Raw genomic sequence first — 18,159 nt, 5'->3', positions numbered from 1 at the left:
ACCTCTGACACTAGGAATTAGTCTTGTGTCTCAATGGCCAGAATGTGTCACACTGCTCAAGATGTGGGCTGACCAGAGTATTACACAATTTCAACATAACTTGATCTGACTGGTATTCTCCTGCTTTGTCTACAGATGTTTAATATTCTATTTGCTTTGTTGATTGCTTCTCCTCAATGATTGGGTGTGCGGAGCAATGTCCACTAAAACCCCTAGCTCCCTTTCAACTTCCATGAATGGTGGAATAGAATACTTTACACTTGTCATAATAAATAATATATTTAATTTTTCATTGTTCTGCTCACTTACATATTTTGTCTAACTCATTTTCTATTTCCCAGGCTGCCTTCTCATTCAACAGCCCCTTCTAAATTGATCAGTTTGCATTGAGACTCTGCATCCAAGTCGTTAATGTAACTGTTTGAGTGTCAGCTGTGGCTCAGTGGGTAGCACACTCGCCTCTGAATCAGAAGGTTGTGGGTTCAAGTCCCACTCCAGGGACTTGAGCACATAAATCTAGGTTGACACTCCAGTGCAGTGCTGAGGGAGTGCTGCACTATCGGAGGTGCCGTCTTTCGGATGAGACATTAAACTGAGGCCCTGTCTGCTCTCTCAGGTGGACGTAAAAGATCCCATGGCGCTATTTCTATCCTATGCATTATACGAAGAAGAGCAGGGGAGTTATCCCTGGTGTACTGGCCAATATTTATCCCTCAATCAACATAACAAAAACAGATTATCTGGTCATCATCACCTTGCTGTTTGTGGGAGCTTGCTGTGTGCAAATTGGCTGCTGCAGTTCCCACATTACAAGTGACTACACTCCAAAAGTACTTCATTGGCTGTAAAGCGCTTTGAGATGTCCAGTGGTCGTGAAAGGCGCTATATAAATGCAAGTCTTTCTTTCTTTAAATAAGAAATGATACGGATTCCAACACGGACTTGGAGCACCCCATTCAGCACTCGCCCGTATCAATTCCAACTCCTTTAACAAGTACCTGCTGCTTTCCACTTTTGGGGGAGCTAGTTCCAGATTTCCACTACCTTGTGTGGAGAAGTGCTTCCAGATTTCACTCATAAATGGCCTAGTTCTAATTTTAAGCTCATCTCCCCTTGTTCTGGATTCCCCCCAACAGAGGAAATAGGATGGATACAGAGAAACTATCATTTTAAACACCCTGATTAGATCACCCCTCAAGGGGTGCAATAGATCCACTAAAATTGGCCCAAGCATCCTGGACCAGGGAGTGGTGACTCTGGTCCAGGGTGCTCAGGCCAAATGTAGTAGATCTATTGCACGCCTGGTGTGATCGACTAATTCAGCATAAGCCAGGGGCTATACCTGAAGCCTTTGATCCATATGACTCAATAATCGGTTAGGCCGTGTACTCACCCACTGAGCAATCACATGAGCCCTTAACTTAATTTTTCTAAACTAAATTAAATTAACTTTTAAACCATGGAAGTTTTGCAGCACAGTAAAATGGTCTATTTCCACAGTAAACCTTCAAGTACTGTTGTCTATGCGCTACAGGAAACTCTTTTAACCGGCACCTAAATATCCGGAAATCTCTTAACTGGCAAAATTCAGGAGTAGGTTCAGGTAAGTTTTACTATATATTAGTGGCAGTGTAACCGGGGTTCCTGGATCTGTGGCCGTGTAACCAGGGTTCCTGCACCTGTGGCCGTGCAACAGGGACTCCTGGATCTGTGGCCGTGTAACCGGGACTCCTGCACAAGTGCCGGGTAACCGGGGCTCCTGCACCTGTGGCCGTGTACGGGGCTCTCTTACCTTGGCAAGTACACCTCTGTAATCTGGACTTTTTGATCAACCAGCACCACACCGGTCCTGGATAAGAGAGTTTCCTGTACATAATGCTTTTATAGAATCTTCTACGAAAGGAAGCTGTTGGCCATCAGATTGGAGAGCAGAATGACCAACACTGCAGGAGCAGGGTGTCCTTCATGAACTACCAGGTCAAGGCAAGCGGACTGCAAAGGGCAGAATTTGTGTATCACAAAGTGAAATTCCGTTTCTTTAGCAGCTAGTAGATTGGGACATAGACTGGAAAAGACCATGTGAAAGGTCAAAGCTGGGATTGTGTACGACAAAATTTGAATTAAAGGGCAACAACATGCAGGGCGCTACAAGAGCAGCCAGAGTGAAGTCTGTGCCTATCCGGATTATAACTAGTAACTGGCAAAAACTACCAAGTGTATTTTAATTCCTGGTTCTAATTCCATCTCTCATCCCTTCCTCAGCCCTCCCGCACACTAAAAGGGGAATAGGGAAAAATACAACTCAAATAAAAAGTCTGGCGCCTTTCATGATCCCAGGACGTCCCAAAGCGCTTTACAGACAATGAAGTACTTTTGAAGTGTAGTTACTGTTGTAAACGCGGCAGCCAATTTGCGCACAGCAAGGTCAGCTGTGGTTCAGTTGGTAGCACCCTCGCCTGAGGTTGTGGGTTCAAATCCCACTCCAGAGACTTGAGCACATAAATCTAGGCCGACACTCCAGTGCAGTACCGAGGGAGCGCTGCACTGTCGGAGGTGCCGTCTTTCGGATGAGATGTTAAACCGAGGCCCCGGCTGCTCGCTGAGGTGGACGTAAAAGATCCCTTGGCACTATTTCGAAGATGAGCAGGGGAGTTATCCCCGGTGTCCTGGCCAATGTTTATTTCTCAATCAACATCACTTAAAAACAGATTATCTGGTCATTACCACATTGCTGTTTGGGGGAGCTTGCTGTGTGCAAATTGGCTGCTGTGTTTCCTACATTACAACAGTGACTACACTTCAAAAAATACTTCATTGGCTGTAAAGCGATTTGGGACGTCTGGCGGTCGTGAAAGGTGCAAGTCTTTTTTCTTTTCTTTTTTCTACAAACAGCAGTGTGATAATGACCAGATAATCTGCTTGTGATGTTGGTTGAGGGATAAATATTGGTCAGGACACCGGGAATAACTCCCCTGCTCTTCTTCGTATAATGCATAGGATCTTTTACATCCACCCGAGAAAACAGTTTAACATCTCATCCAAAAGACGGCACCTCTGACAGTGCAGCAGTCCCTCAGTACTGCCCTGGAGTGTCTGCCTAGATTTTGTGCTCAAGTGTGGAGTGGGAACCCACAACTTTCTGACTCAGAGGCAAATGTACTACCAACCGAGTCATGGCTGACACCTGGTAGAAGCCTTTGCATATTTGTCCCCATGCCAAATAATGTCCTAGGACTACTTTATCAACAGCAAAAAAAGTCAAATGAAGGAAAATCATTTGAAGAATCATGAAACATTTCATCCTACATACAGTATTAGAAAACAAAAACTCATGTTTTATTTTTAAAATGTATTTAAATTCAGTAATTTTCCTTTTTATGAAAATACACTTCTGTTCAGTGAATGATGTTATGCAATTTTCACCTGGTGTGCTGGCTATTTGGAAGCCTAGAGCATTGCTTGAGACACATCTGTAATAATCTTTGGTTTTGGTAAAACCAAGTTTTAAAACAGCAGGTAAGTTCTGCCATGTGGAACCCTGCCAACACTAGATGCAGGAAGGATGTTCCCGATGGCGGGGGAGTCCAGAACCAGGGGTCACAGTCTAAGGTTAAGGGGTAAGCCATTTAGGACAGAGATGAGGAGGAATTTCTTCACCCAGAGAGTGGTGAACCTGTGGAATTCTCTACCACAGAAGGCAGTTGAGGTCAATTCATTAAATATATTCAAGGAGTTAGATATATTTCTTAAGGCTAAAGGGATCAAGGGATATGGGGAGAAGGCAGGGACAGGGTACCGAGTGTGGATGATCAGCCATGATCTCATTGAATGTCAGAGCAGGCTCGAGGGGCTGAAAGGCCTACTCCTGCTCCTATCTTCTATGTTTCTATGCTGTTAAAGATCCAATAGGTACATGGAGAAGCAGACGTTTTGAGCAATACACTGTAGTGGTAGTAAGTCCGAGAGAATATTAATTCTCAGATTGTTAGCCGGTCTATGCCAATGATCATCTCCTTGGGCTGGCCGATAGACTAACTTTTTAGCTCACTGAAACAAATATGATTATATTAATAAAACTGCTCAAATGCCAGGAGTGACTATTACGGCACTATTAATCTAAAACAAAATGAAAACACAATTTTAAATTAATAAAAATGTTGAAACACTAGTCCCGCCCAAAATGCCTCTGTCCTACTTTAGATGTGAATTTGACTTTGTTTCTTTCTAATCTTTGCTATTTTTTATTCCGCTCTAAAATTACATTTGAACTCTTCACTTATATTTCTGCCTCATCTCACCATCCATTTTCAAGGTGGGAGAAAAGGGACTTAATTGGTTTAAAAACTGTCAAAGGTCTTTGTTTAGCTAATCAGAAGACAGAAGTGCAAAGACTGCAGCACAGATTTAATTGGGTCGATCTATGGCAATATTTTAACACATCAAAACAGGAAGAGGCTGCTGGTGAACAAGTAAACTCAGCCCAGAGGGGAACAAGTACATTCAGTTGACCAAACGCACTAATGATACATTAAGACCTAAAGGAATATTCTGCGATAAGCCTACAATATTCGCTACATTTTTTAAAAAAAGCAGCAGAGGTGATGCTGTACGGCTGATAGTTTTTTTTTTAGAACTAGCTTTACCCTGCAAGATACTGACTTAGGCCATTCTCATCTCCCAATATCCAGGAGCAGCAGGTTGCCCGACTGTTCTTAAATACAGGAAACTTTGTGCTATCCGGCACCGACGGGACCGAGCTGTTGCCGTCCCATCAAAACTGCCGGACAAACCAGCGCTAATGTTGAAACATACGGAGATTTTGAGCTCCGTATCTGGCAACAAACCCTGTTGCTTCTAAACAGTCGGCCTTACCTTGCAAGCGTATCTGTAGCTTAGCAACAGCTTCAGCGAGACCTTGCAGAGCTTGACTGTTGAGAAAAAAGCAACAAAGAAAAAAAACCTAACGAAACGGCTCCTGATTTTTGCCGGTGGCTTGAGCATTCCGGACATTTAACCTCCGGATAAACCAAAGTTTCCTGTACATGTAGCATGGGTGGGGAGAGGCATTAGGAAGAGCCAGAAATTATTGCAATTAAAATTTAAAAAATGATCCTGAAGACTGGTTTTCCTGATCCTTGGCTAAACACCCAGGATTATCAAACAACAGTCACATCCATTCTGGTTTCATCATCACTTGCTACAGGAGCAGATGCATTCCGATTAGGCTGAAAAAGAGAGCGAGCACAATGCAATATTTAGCCTTCCAGGTAGGGCAGCTCCCATCGTGACTCATTTGACTTTCAATTCTTCAGAGACAGGTGATTATATTTATCTGCCCTTGTTGCGACGGCATTTCTGTATTTCCACAACACCCTGCGATGCATGCCTTTGAAAGGTCAAGCAAAAAGGCTGAGAATTCAGAAGAACAGCTCCGAGTAATGACAGTTTATATTCTACACAAGAGCTTCAAATTGAAAGGGGTTCGTATGCGCCTTGGCTCCTGGTGCTGGCACCAGTGGCAACACAGAAATAACTACGTGTTCATAACCATACGTACTAGTGAGAAGTTACTTCTGGCCGGCAGACCGCCCACCCCCCCCCCACCCCGCCGCCGGCTGGGGAAAATGCATTGCAAAAAATACACATTGCTGGCGCGTATGTGAAAGCTCAATAATTTTCACTTCCATCCAGGAAAAAAATGGCAGCAATGCATGTTTCAGATTTCAGAGGCTATAAATCCTGAGAGCGAGCTTTGAGCAGTTTAACGTCACCCGAATTCTCTGATGAGTTACTGACTGGCAATTTCACTGAAATTACTGTATGAAAATAGATTACTGGCTAACAAAATTCACCCATGAAAGCCCAGTCACTGAGGTTCCAGATATTCCAGTTCACATGGATACAACCACATGTTTTTTTTAAATTCTGTCGAGATGTGGGCATCGCTGACCAGGCCAACATTTATCACCCATTCCTAATTGCCCCGAGAAGGTGTTGGTGGGCCTTCTTCTTGAACCGCTTGATACAACGGAGTGGCTTGCTAGGCCACTTCGGAGGGCAGTTAAGCGTCAACCATGTTGGTGTGGGACTGGAGTCACATATAGGCCAGACCAAGTAAGGGCAGCAGGATTCCTTTGCTAAAAGAACATTAGTGAACCAGTTGGTTTTTTAAATTCGTTTTTTATGGGATGTGGGCGTTGCTGGCAAGGCCAGCAGTTATTGCCCATCCCGAATTGCCCTCGAGAAGGTGGTGGTGAGCCACCTTCCTGAACCGCTGCAGACGTGTGAAGGTACTCCCACAGTGCTGTTAGGGAGTTCCAGGATTTTGACCCAGTGACAATGAAGGAATGGCGATATACTTCTAAGTCAGGATGGCGTGTGACTTAAGGGGAACTTGGAGGTGGTGGTGTTCCCATGCGCCTGCTGCCCTTGTCCTTCAAGAGGTCATGGGTTTCGGAGGCACTGCCGAAGAAGCCTTGGCGAGTTGCTGCAGTGCATCTTGTAGATGGTACAAACTGCAGCCACGGTACGCCGGTGCTGGAGGGAGTGAATGTTTAAGGTGGCGGATGGGGTGCCAATCAAACGGGCTGCTTTGTCCTGGATGGTGTCGAGCTTCAAGTGTTGTTGGAGCTACACTCATCCAGGCAAGTGGAGACTATTCCATCACACTCCTTACTTGTGCCTTGTAGATGGTGGAAAGGCTTTGGGGAGTGAGGAGGTGAGACATTCGCCGCAGAATTCCCAGCCTCTGACCTGCTGTTGTTGCCACAATATTTATGTGGCTGGTCCAGTTAAGTTTCTGGTCAATGGTGACCCCCAGGATGGTGATGGTGGGGGATTCAGCGATGTTAATGCTGTTGAATGTCAAGGGACAGGGGTTAGACTCTCACTTAGAGTCATAACGGCACAGAAGGAGGCCATTCGGCCAATCAAGTCCGTGCCGGCTCTCTGTAGAGCAATCCAGTCAGTCCCATTCCCCCGCAAGTTTATTTCCTTCAAGTGCCTATCCAGTCTCCCCTTGAAAACATTGATCGTCTCCACTTCTGTCAGCAGCAAGTTCCAGGTCCTCACCACTCGCTGCATAAAAAGGTTTTTCCTCACATCCCCACTGTATCTCTTGCCCAAAACCTTTAATCTGTGTCTTCTAGTCCTTGTACCATCAACTAGTGGGAACAGCCTTTCCCCGCCTAGCCTATCCAAACCAGTTATAATCTTGTACACCTCTATCAAATCACCCGTCAACCTCCTTTGCTCTAATGAAAACAAATCCAGCTTCTCCAACCTGTCCTTGTAGCTAAGATCTCCCATCCCTGGAACCATTCTGGTAAATCTCCTCTGCAACCTCTCAAGGGCCTTCACATCCTTCCTAAAGTGTGGTGACCAGAACTGGACGCAATACTCCAGTTGTGGCCTAACCAGCGCTTTATAAAGGTTCAGCATAACTTCTCTACTTTTGTACTCAATACCTCTATTTATGAAGCCCAAGATCCCATATGCTTTGCTAACTACTCTCTCAATATGTCCCGCCACCTTCAGGGACCTATGCACCTTAGCTCCCAGGTCCCTCTGTCCCTGCACACTCTTTAAAACTCTGCCATTAAGTGTATATTGCTTCTCCCTGTTCCTTCTGCCAAAATGCATCACCTCACACTTCTCTGTATTAAATTCCATCTGCCACTTGTCTGCCCATTCTGCTAGCCTTTCCAATATCCAGGTCATTTATATATATCAAAAAAATGCAGTGGTCCCAGCACTGACCCTTGGGGAACACCACTGTCTACCATCTTCCAGGCTGAAAAACAGCCATTTATCACAACTCGCTGTTTTCTGTCCTTAAGCCAATTCCTTATCCCAGCTGCCACTGACCCACCTATTCCATGAGCCTCAATTTTGTTAACCAGCCTTCTATGTGGTACTTTGTCAAACGCCTTCCTAAAATCCATGTAGACAACATCCACTGCATTCCCTTCATCAATCCTCCCGGTTACCTCATCAAAAAATTCAATTAGATTAGTCAAACATGATCTGCCTTTTACGAATCTGTGTTGGCTCTTAATTAGCTTAAACCTCTCAAGTTAATTTTTTCCTCGATTATTGTTTCAAAAACTTTACCCATCACTGGTGTTAAACTGACCGGCCTGTAGTTACTAGGATTGTCCTTACACCCTTTGAACAATGGTGTCACATTTGCCAATTTCCAATCCTCAGGCACCTCCCCCGCATCTAGGGAAGATTGAAAAATTATGGCAAGCCATTCCGCTATCTCCTCCCCCAATTCCCTTAGCAATCTGGGATGCAAGCTATCTGGACCATGCGACTTATCCACTCTAAGCAGACCCAGTCTTTCTAGTACATCCTGTCTATCAATTTTCATCCCTTCCATAGCTTCTACCTTTTCCACTTCTACTGATATTTTGTCAGCATCCACCTCTTTAGTAAACACCGATACAAAGTACTCTGAGTATTCTAGCCTTGCCCTGCGCCTCTAAGCATATACTGTATCACCTGCTTTGTCCCCAATAGGCCCCACCCCACCTCTTACTACAAGCTTACTGTTTACATGCCGGTAGAAGATTTTTGGGTTCCCTATGTTAACTGTCATTCCACTCTCATATTCGCTCTTTGCCAATCTTATTTTCATCTTCACTTCCCCTCTCAACTTATTGTATTTGGTCTGGTTCTCCCTTGAAGAATTCACCTGACATTCACATCATACACCCTCTTTTTCTGTTTCATCATCTTCTCAATCACCCTCATCATCCAAGGAGCCCTTGCTTTGGTTCCCTTACCCTTCCCTCTTGTTGGGATGTACCTAGCCTGTACTTGGAACATCTCCTCCTTAAAGATCACCCATTGTAATGTTACAGTTTTTCCTGTCAGTCTTTGATTCCATTTTTCCCTAGCTAGATTCTTTCGCATCCCATTGAAGTTAGCCCTATTCCAGTTTAGAAGTTACACTCTAGATTGTTCCTTGCTCCTCTCCATTGCTAATCTAAATCTTATGACACAATGATCACTCGTACCGAAGTGTTCTCCCACAGACACTTGGTCGACCTGGCCCACCTCATTCCCCAGCACCAGATCCAGCAATGCCTCCTTCCTAGTTGGGCCAAGAACATACTGGTCATGGAAATTCTCCTGAACACATTTCAGAAATTCCGCCCCCTCCTTTCCCTTTACACTAGCATTATCCCAATTGATAGTTGGGTAATTAAAGTCCCCCAATATCACCACTCTATAGTTCTTGCATATCTCTGCAATTTCCCTGCAGATTTGTTCCTCTACCTCCCTCTCACTATTTGGAGGCCTGTAGAATACCCCCAATAGCATGATCATACCCTTTTTGCTCCTCAACTCTAACCAAATGTCCTTGTCCCCTCAAGAACATCCTCCCTTTCAAACACTACAATGTCTTCCTTAATCAGCACTGCCACCCCACCTCCCTTTTTTCCTTCCCAATCTTTTCTGAACACCTTGTACCCTTGAATATTAAGTGCCCAGTCCTCAGCATTTTTAAGCCACATTTCCAATAGTGCCACATCATATTGCCACATGGCTAATTGTGCTTGTAGTTCACCAAACTTATTCACCACACTTTGGGCTTTTACGTACATGCATTCTAAACCCATTTTGAATTTTTCGTAGTCTTTCTTAGTCTGCTTGCTGGAGATAATCATTGCCTAGCACTTCTGTGGCACAAATGTTACCTGCCACTTATCAGCCCAAGCCTGAACGTCGTCCAGGTCTTGTTGCATGCGGGCATGGACTGCTTCATTATCTGAGGAGTTGCGAATGGCGCTGAACACTGTGCAGTCATCAGCGAACATCCCCATTTCTGACCTTATGTTGGAGGGAAGGTCATTGATGAAGCAGCTGAAGATTGTTGGGCCTAGGACACTGTCCTGAGGAACTCCTGCAGCGATGTCCTGCGACTGTGATGATTGACCTTTAACCACCACAACCATCTTCCTTTATGCTAGGTATGACGCCAGCCAGTGGAGAGTTTTCCCCCCGATTCCCATTGACTTCTGTTTTACTTGGGCTCCTTGATGCCACACTCAAATGCTGCCTGGATGTCAAGGGCAGTCACTCTCATCTCACCTCTGGAATTCAGCTCCCTTGTCCATGTTTGGACCAAGGCTGTAATGAGGTCGGGAGCCAAGTGGTCTTGGCAGAACCCAAACTGGGCATCAGTGAGCAGGTTATTGGTGAGTAAGTGCCGCTTGATAGCACTGTCGATGACATCTTCCATCACTTTGCTAATGATCAAGAGTAGACTGATGAGGCGGTAATTGGTCGGATTGGATTTGTCCTGCTTTTTCTGGATAGGACATACCTGGGCAGTTTTCCACATTGTCAGATAGATGCCAGTGTTGTAGCTGTACTGGAACAGCTTGGCTAGAGGCGCGGCTAGTTCTGGAGCACAAGTCTTCAGCACGATAGCCGGGATGTTGTCGGGGCCCATAGCCTTTGCTGTATCCAGTGCGCTCAGCCATTCCTTGATATCACGTGGAATGAATCGAATTGGTTGAAGACTGGCTTCTGTGATGGTGGGGACCCTCAGGAGGAGGCCAATATGAATCATCCACTCGGCACTTCTGGCTGAAGATGGCTGCAAATGCTTCAGCCTTGTCTTTTGCACTCACGTGCTGGGCTCCACCATCATTGAGGATCGGGAAATTCATGGAGCCTCCTCCTCCAGATAGTTGTTTAATGGTCCACCACCATTCAAGACTGGATGTGGCAGGACTTTAATGACAATCCAACAGCTTCATGGTCACTTTTACTGATGCCAGCTTTTTATTTCCAGATTTTTTTTAAACTGAATTCAAATTCTCAAACTGTCATGGTGAGTTCTAAACTCACATTAGCCCAGGTCTCATGATTACTAGTCCAGTATCATAACCACTACACTCCTATACCCACCAGACACCTCTATGATTCTCACCATGGCCACTCGTCAGACACCCCTATGGCTCCCACTGTGGCAATAATGTGCTTAAGCCCAAGCTGAGATGGAGACTTCTACTCTTACTCGCCATTATAGTCCTGGTCTAATGTCACAATGCAGTGATACAGTCCACCTGTCACAAGACAAAGTATAGTACAAGAAAACTAGGTAACCATAATGCACTGTCAGCAGTGAGCAGAAAGGATACACATACCACCAGGAAAATCCTGAAAAGTTGGAAACCCTGAATATCTAATATTTATTCTTAAAAACAAACAATTTTTGAGATCGCATTCAACATGGAAACACTTTTGCAGGGTTCATGTCATTTGTTTTACAAGCCAAGTGATTATATTTGAATATATCTTGTGGTTTAAATCTTACAATACACCCTGTCATCATTGTATTCTCTATAATCACTCATCACATTTGGATTATTCAAAAATGGTTTAGCTTCCCCCTACACAGTGAGTCTGGCAAAAATGCAATTCAATGAGCTATGCTGTTGCAGCTAGATGTAGAGCTGAAATCAAGCACTTCTTTTCCCACATGAGGGAGGGAAAAAATTGGGTTGAGTCACTTCAGGCCACTCTCAACTCAGTTATGAAGTGGCATGACCAGATTTGCCTGTCCATCCACTCATTCATACTGAAAGACCAAGCAAGAAGAAAAGTATAACATCTAACCTTAAAGCCACAATTGGTGCCGATACCTACAATCGCAAACAACTGAATGCTCAACATTGGTCCAAACAGTTGTAACAAAATGCACTGAATTGGAGAATGGTACCTAAAAGCAGTGTTAAAAACCATTTTATATATGTAGCCCTCCAATGCCTCAGGTGGGCCAATAAAGCTCTAGTGTAGAACTGAGTCTTACAGACCAAAAAGATCTCCGGTACAATCCCGTTCTGTTGCGAGTCAGCGGATACCAGCCGGGAGCAGCGGGAGGGTGCTAAATTGGCCTCAGCCTCTTTGGACTGACAAGGAGAGCAAAAACAAAAAAAATTAAACCAGTGTTCCTGTCCCTTTGCTGGAAGGTAGTTAATGTCAACACAAGAGGACAGGATCAGGCTCATCCGTGGTGCCACCCTACCATGGTCACACTTCTTCATGCATGAAGAACAGCCAGTTGGGTGAAGGTACCAGAGCGCACCGATAGAACCATATCTATGTCAGCATGAGTTTATGCCTTTGTAACAGGAGAAGTAAAAATTGGAAATAGAAAAAGGCCAGTGCTCGTTTCAGTTTTGAGTATTTTTCCGATTCCCTTGCAGAGTCTGCAACTCATATACTGCCATCTTGCAGATCTAGCAAACAGAAAGAATGGGGATTATCATTATCATCAGATTATCACACGTTCGCACAAGTCCTCTCTTACCTAACAGGGCATCATCCAATTCAACAAGTCTTTGTCCACCCACAGCATTTTCTGCAAACAGAATATTAAAATGATTAAAAGAGAGCTTCACAATCCAAACCCTTTTCAAAGAGCAAAATGTGATCACCTCTTAATCGTCAACTGTTCTGATTTTTTATTTATTTTTTATTTATTTATTTATTTATTTATTAATTAAATACAAGCCTGTTTTTCTCTAATACAAAAAGAAAATGCTGCAGATGCTGGAAGTATGAAATAAAAACAGAAAATGCTGGAAATACTCAGGTCAGGCAGCATCTGTGGAGAGAGAAACAGAGTTAACGTTTCAGGTCGATGACCTTTCGTCAGATGAGAGGAGTCAGATGAATTCTGACGACAGGTCATCGACCTGAAACGTTAACTCGGTTTCTCTCTTCACAGATGCTGCCTGACCTGCTGAGTATCTCCAGCATTTTCAGTTTTTATTCCTGTTTTTCTCTACTTTGTCTTTTTTTGAAACAATAGTACTTTTCAGACAGCAAGTGCCGAGGACAGTACAGAGCTACTGGCTGCAAGATGTTACAGAGCCTGGAACCAAGGGGAAAGGGAATAAGATAGGTAATGGTCATCTACACGAAGAAGTGCAGGCCACAGAGGCAGAACTAGGTAGCTGCCATTTCAGCCTTCCTCACAAACATCTACCACTTTGACAGGAATGGTAGCATAGTGGTTATGTTACTGAACGAGTATGCCAAAGGCCTGGACTAATGATCCCGAGACGCGAGTTCAAATCCCACCACAGCAGCTGGGGAATTTAAATTCAGTTAATTAAATAAATCTGGAATAAAAAGCTAGTATCAGTAATGGTGACCACCGCGCCAAATGGGATAGATTCAGAACAGATCTAGCAGCTCAAAACTGGGCATCCATGAGGTGCTGTGGGCCATCAGCAGCAGCAGAATTGTATTCCACCACAATCTGTAAACTCAGGACCCGGCCTATCCCTCACTCTACCATTACTATCAAGTCAGGGGACCAACCCTGATTCAATGAGGAGTGTAGAAGAGCATGCCAGGAGCAGCACCAGGCGTACCTAAAAATGCAGTGCCAACCTGGGAAAGCTGCAACAGAGGATGACATGCATGCTATAAAGTGGAAGCAGTATGCTATAGACAGAGCTAAGCAATCCCACAATCAATGGATCAGATCAAAGCTCTGCAGTCCTGCCACATCCAGTCATGAATGGTGGTGCACCATTAAACAACGAACAGGTGGAGGAGGCTCCATAAATATCCCCATCCTCAATGATAATGGAGCCCAGCAAGTGAGTGCAAAAGATAAAGATGAAGCGTTTACAACCATCTTCAGCCAGAAGTGCAAAGTGGATCATCCATATTGGCCTCCTCCGGAGGTCCCCACCACCACAAAAGCCAGTCTTCAGCTAATGCGATTCACTCCATGTGATAGCAAGAAACAGCTGAGCGCACTGGATACAGCAAAGGCTATGGGCCCCGACAACATCCCAGCTGTCGTGCCGAAGACTTGTGCTCCAGAACTAGCCGCACCTCTAGCCAAGCTGTTCCAGTACAGCTACAACACTGGCATCTATCCGACAATGTGGAAAACTGCCCAGGTATGCCCTGTCCACAAAAAGCAGGACAAATCCAATCTGGCCAATTACCGCCTCATCAGTCTACTCTCAATCATCAGCAAAGTGATGGAAGGTGTCATCAACAGTGCTATCAAGCAGCACTTACTCACCAATAACCTTCTCACTGATGCCCAGTTTGGGTTCTGCCAGGACCACTCAGCTCCAGACCTCGTTACAGCCTTGGTCAAAACATGGACAAAAGAGCTGAATTCCAGGAGGTGAGGCAAGAGTGACTGCCCTTGACATCAAGGCAGCATTTGACCGAGTGTGGCATCAAGGAGTTCCAGTAAAACTGAAGTCAATGGGAATCAGGGGGAAAACTCTCCACTGACTGGAGTCATACCTAGCACAAAGGTTGTGGTGGTTAGAGGTCAATGATCCCAGCCCATTGCTGCAAGAGCTCCTTGGGGCAGTGTCCTAGGCCCAACCATCTTCAGCTGCTTCATCTGACCTTATGATGAAGGGAAGGTCATTGAAGTGGGGATGTTCGCTGATGATTGACAGTGTTCAGTGCCATTTGCAACTCCTCAGATAATGAAGCAGTCCATGCCCGCATGCAGCAAGACCTGGACGACATTCAGGCTTGGGCCGATAAGTGGCAGGTAACATTCGCGCCACACAAGTGGCGGGCAATGACTATCTCCAACAAGCGAGCATCTAACGACTGCCCCTTGACATTCAACGGTATTACTATTGCTGAATCCCCCACCATAAATAACCTGTGGGGGGGGGTCACCATTGACCAGAAATATAACTGGACCAGTCACATAAATACTGTGGCAACAAGAGCCGGTCAGAAGCTGGGTATTGTGCGGTGAGTGTCTCACCTCCTGACTCCCCAAAACCTTTCCACCATCTACAAGATACAAGTCAGGAGTGTGATGGAATGCTCTCCACTTGCCTGGATGAGTGCAGTGCCAACAACACTCAAGAAGCTCGACACCATCCAGGACAAAGCAGCCCGCTTGATTGGCACCCCATCCACCACCTTACACATTCACTCCCTCCATCACCGGCGTACCGTGGCTGCAGTGTGTACCATCTACAAGATGCACTGCAGCAACTCGCCAAGGCTTCTTTGGCAGCACCTCCCAAACCCGTGACCTCTACCACCTAGAAGGACTCCCTCCACCACCACCTGCAAGTCACACACCATCCTGACTTGGATGTATATCGCTGTTCCTTCATTGTCGCTGGGTCAAAATCCTGGAACTCCCTCCCTAACAGCACTGTGGGAGTACCTTCACCACACGGACTGCAGTGGTTCAAGAAGGCGGCTCACCACCACCTTCTCAGGGGCAATTAGGGATGGGCAATAAATGCTGGCCTTGCCAGCGACCCCCACATCCCATGAACGAATTAAAAGGTCTCCCGTCTCTGCATGCTACCACTTTCTTCCCATAACACCTAGAGGGCCGGGGAATGATACTTTTGATTGAAAGTAATCTCCAAGTACTTTCCTTCTTGAATATCAGCAGATAAATGTATTAACCCGGCTTGCTTCAGTGACCTTGTCATTTCCATTGCATGTTAATTCAGTTCCCACCCCATATTTGGCTCATAACTTCCACAAGTAGGTCCTTGAATAACAACACTAGTATTCACGGTGGATAAAATCAAAATGAAATTAACAGAGAAACAGATTTTTTTTTTTTTTTTTTTTTTTTTTTTAAATATACTGTAATTCCCTGCAACAGTTCAATTTTTGCAAAGGAATCCCAATGGTTTAACTTCCATTCTAAGCATCAGACATTTAAAAAATCAATAAACGTATCAAATATAGGCAAACTTATTTGTTAGCACTTTGTTTTGAAACAGATTATGAAGCAGGACTGAGAGTGATGACTGATGTTAGACTATAAAGAGGTGTGCAATATACAGAATTCAGAGGAGAAAGTGGAACTGGCACGTTATAAACACTGCCATTGTGTCTGTGGAATATAAAATTGCAGTAACCAACCTAAAGTTCAAAACAAAAAAAAAACACAAGAATTCTCATTTTATTTTTTCCAGATGTCAGTGTAGTCTGCAGAGAAAATCCCTCCTGCTGCATTTATATTGGCTGGGAATTTTTTTGCAATGCGAATGTTGGTGACAAACACCATATATTAGACTGTTGTGCACCCCAAACCTCCAGTGGTGAATTTATACCAAAGTTTGCTGGAAAACTGATTAGAATACGCCGCAGCGTGCACAGTGGCGAATCAGAAATGGCACAGCCAATGACAGCAGGGAAATGGAGACCAGCGTTCCCCACTACATGCACCTTCATGGTCAGGGATCTGTACTTACTAAATAAAATGCAACAGTTTGATTCGTTTGGCTTTGACAAGTCCCAATTGAAAAGCGAGAACCAAGATTCAACAATTAAAATGAATTGAATCTGTATGTGTCAAGTTACAGTAATTTGTTCAGATAACGATTTCTATAAATTACCTGTACACAAGCACTGCCATTATCCAAGTCGATCAGTTCAATGCATAATATCTTTCACGAGTCCCTTCGTGTTGATAATGTGTCCAGCACGGCAAGCGAGCCCCAGGTGGGCAGAGGAAACACTTCAAGGACACCCTCAAAGCCTCCTTGAAAAAGTGTAACATCCCCATTGACACCTGGGAATCCCTGGCCCAAGACCGCACAAAGTGGAGGAGAAGCATCCGGGAAGGCGTCGAACACCGAGTCTCTTCGCCGGGAGCAAGCAGAAGCCAAGCGCAAACAGCGCAAGGAGCGCACGTCAACCCAAGCACCCCACCCACCCGTCCCTTCAACCACCGTCTGCCCTACCTGTGACAGAGACTGTAGGTCCCGCATTAGACTCATCAGTCACCCGAGAACTCATTTTTAATGTGGAAGCAAGTCATCCTCAGTTCCGAGGGACTGCCTAAGAAGAAGAATGTATTTACTATACAATAAGTTCATCCCCTCATTTGGAAAACTACCAAGCATTTGAAATTCATTAACATATTAATGATGAAGCTGATGCATTAAAGTGACACAATTGTCAGGGTATCCAGTCTTGAGACACTAATAATTGGGACAATAGTTTATAAAGAAATCAGGAATACTGTATAATGTGAATGAATTTCATGCATTGAAACTGCATGTTTGGATCAGAATTGTATTCGAATAAGGTTTTGGTTTAGCTCGCATATTCAGTATTTAGAGTGCTCTTATTTACCAGGTATTGTGAAATTGCTCGGTTAATTTTTTTTTTAATAATTAACTTTGACATTTTGAAGTGGCAATAGTACTGCAATATCCAAGGTTTATTATAGAACGGATTCCACCTGACTTTTCCCCCAAAACCCCTTGTTCAGACTAATCAGGATAAAAGTTTTGCCTCAGTAGCAAATCCAACATCTGGACAGTGAGGCGGCTCAGCAGCCGAGGTTATTTATTGCCGGGAACTAGGCAGTCTCCACATCAGGATCGTGTTTCAACTTCAATGCGATAGAAACAGGTCCAGGGAGAGCCTTAAACTGTTCCATCACCTAGAAATGAAATCTCATTACAAAGTGACCAAAAAGGCTTGTCCAAACTGATTTAAGTTTAATGGGAGTGCTCTTATAACTCAAGGGCCTTGATATTAACCCGCATCCCCCACCGCACGACAGGCGGGAGTGTGTCAGGGCGAGGGGGGGGTTTTAAAACTTAAATACGGAGTCACCGACACACCGCGCACACCCTCCGCCTTTTTTAACGGCAGCGAATATCGTGTCGTCAGAGTGTCCCGCCATGGAGAGACAGGACAGTTAATATATTTAAATAGGGCTCCCACGGTGCAATTGGGAGCACGGTTTAAAATTCACTGCTGCTGTGCGAGTTTCCCAGGGGTCAGGAAACCCAGCGGCGAAAGTGATGCAGGAGCTGCTAGGTCCCCAAGGCAAGTGTCTCTTCCAGCACTCCTTGTGGGCCAAGTAGAGGAGAGCTCTCACCAGCTCCTCAAGGAAGCCTTCGGCCTCCCTCCTGCCAATCGCAACCTTTCTCACCCCCAAGCCACAATGGCCGATCTCATCACCCCCATCCCCCTGCGATGGTCGGCCTTACCCCCCCGCGATGGTTGGCCGTACCCCCCCCAGCCCCGGATTGCCCCAAAGGTTCCCTCCCAGGTGTGGCCTCTTGCTGCTGGTTCTCTCTCTCTCGGCCAAGATCTCCCTTACTTTAAAATGAAGCTTTTCAAGCAAACGTTAAGCACGCA

At 45.0% G+C, this 18,159-nt stretch overlaps 1 protein-coding gene across 2 annotated transcripts in view; it reads right to left on the bottom strand.

Moving 5' to 3' along the window:
* The window catches only part of amot (angiomotin), a 131,016-nt gene that overhangs the window by 101,886 nt on the left and 10,971 nt on the right, over nt 1-18,159 (bottom strand). For both annotated transcript variants that reach the window (XM_085999907.1, XM_085999919.1), the window contains exon 3: nt 12,332-12,382. In XM_085999907.1, the coding sequence (XP_085856033.1) occupies nt 12,332-12,382 (51 nt within the window). The remainder of the gene's footprint in view (nt 1-12,331; nt 12,383-18,159) is intronic.

Source organism: Somniosus microcephalus, chromosome 1, assembly GCF_052327205.1.
Source record: "Somniosus microcephalus isolate GS21.2 chromosome 1, FLI_Smic_1.0, whole genome shotgun sequence".
NCBI lineage: Eukaryota > Metazoa > Chordata > Chondrichthyes > Squaliformes > Somniosidae > Somniosus > Somniosus microcephalus.
The sequence above is the reverse complement of the archived record's forward strand: the minus strand, read 5'-3'. Positions and strand labels throughout refer to the sequence as shown.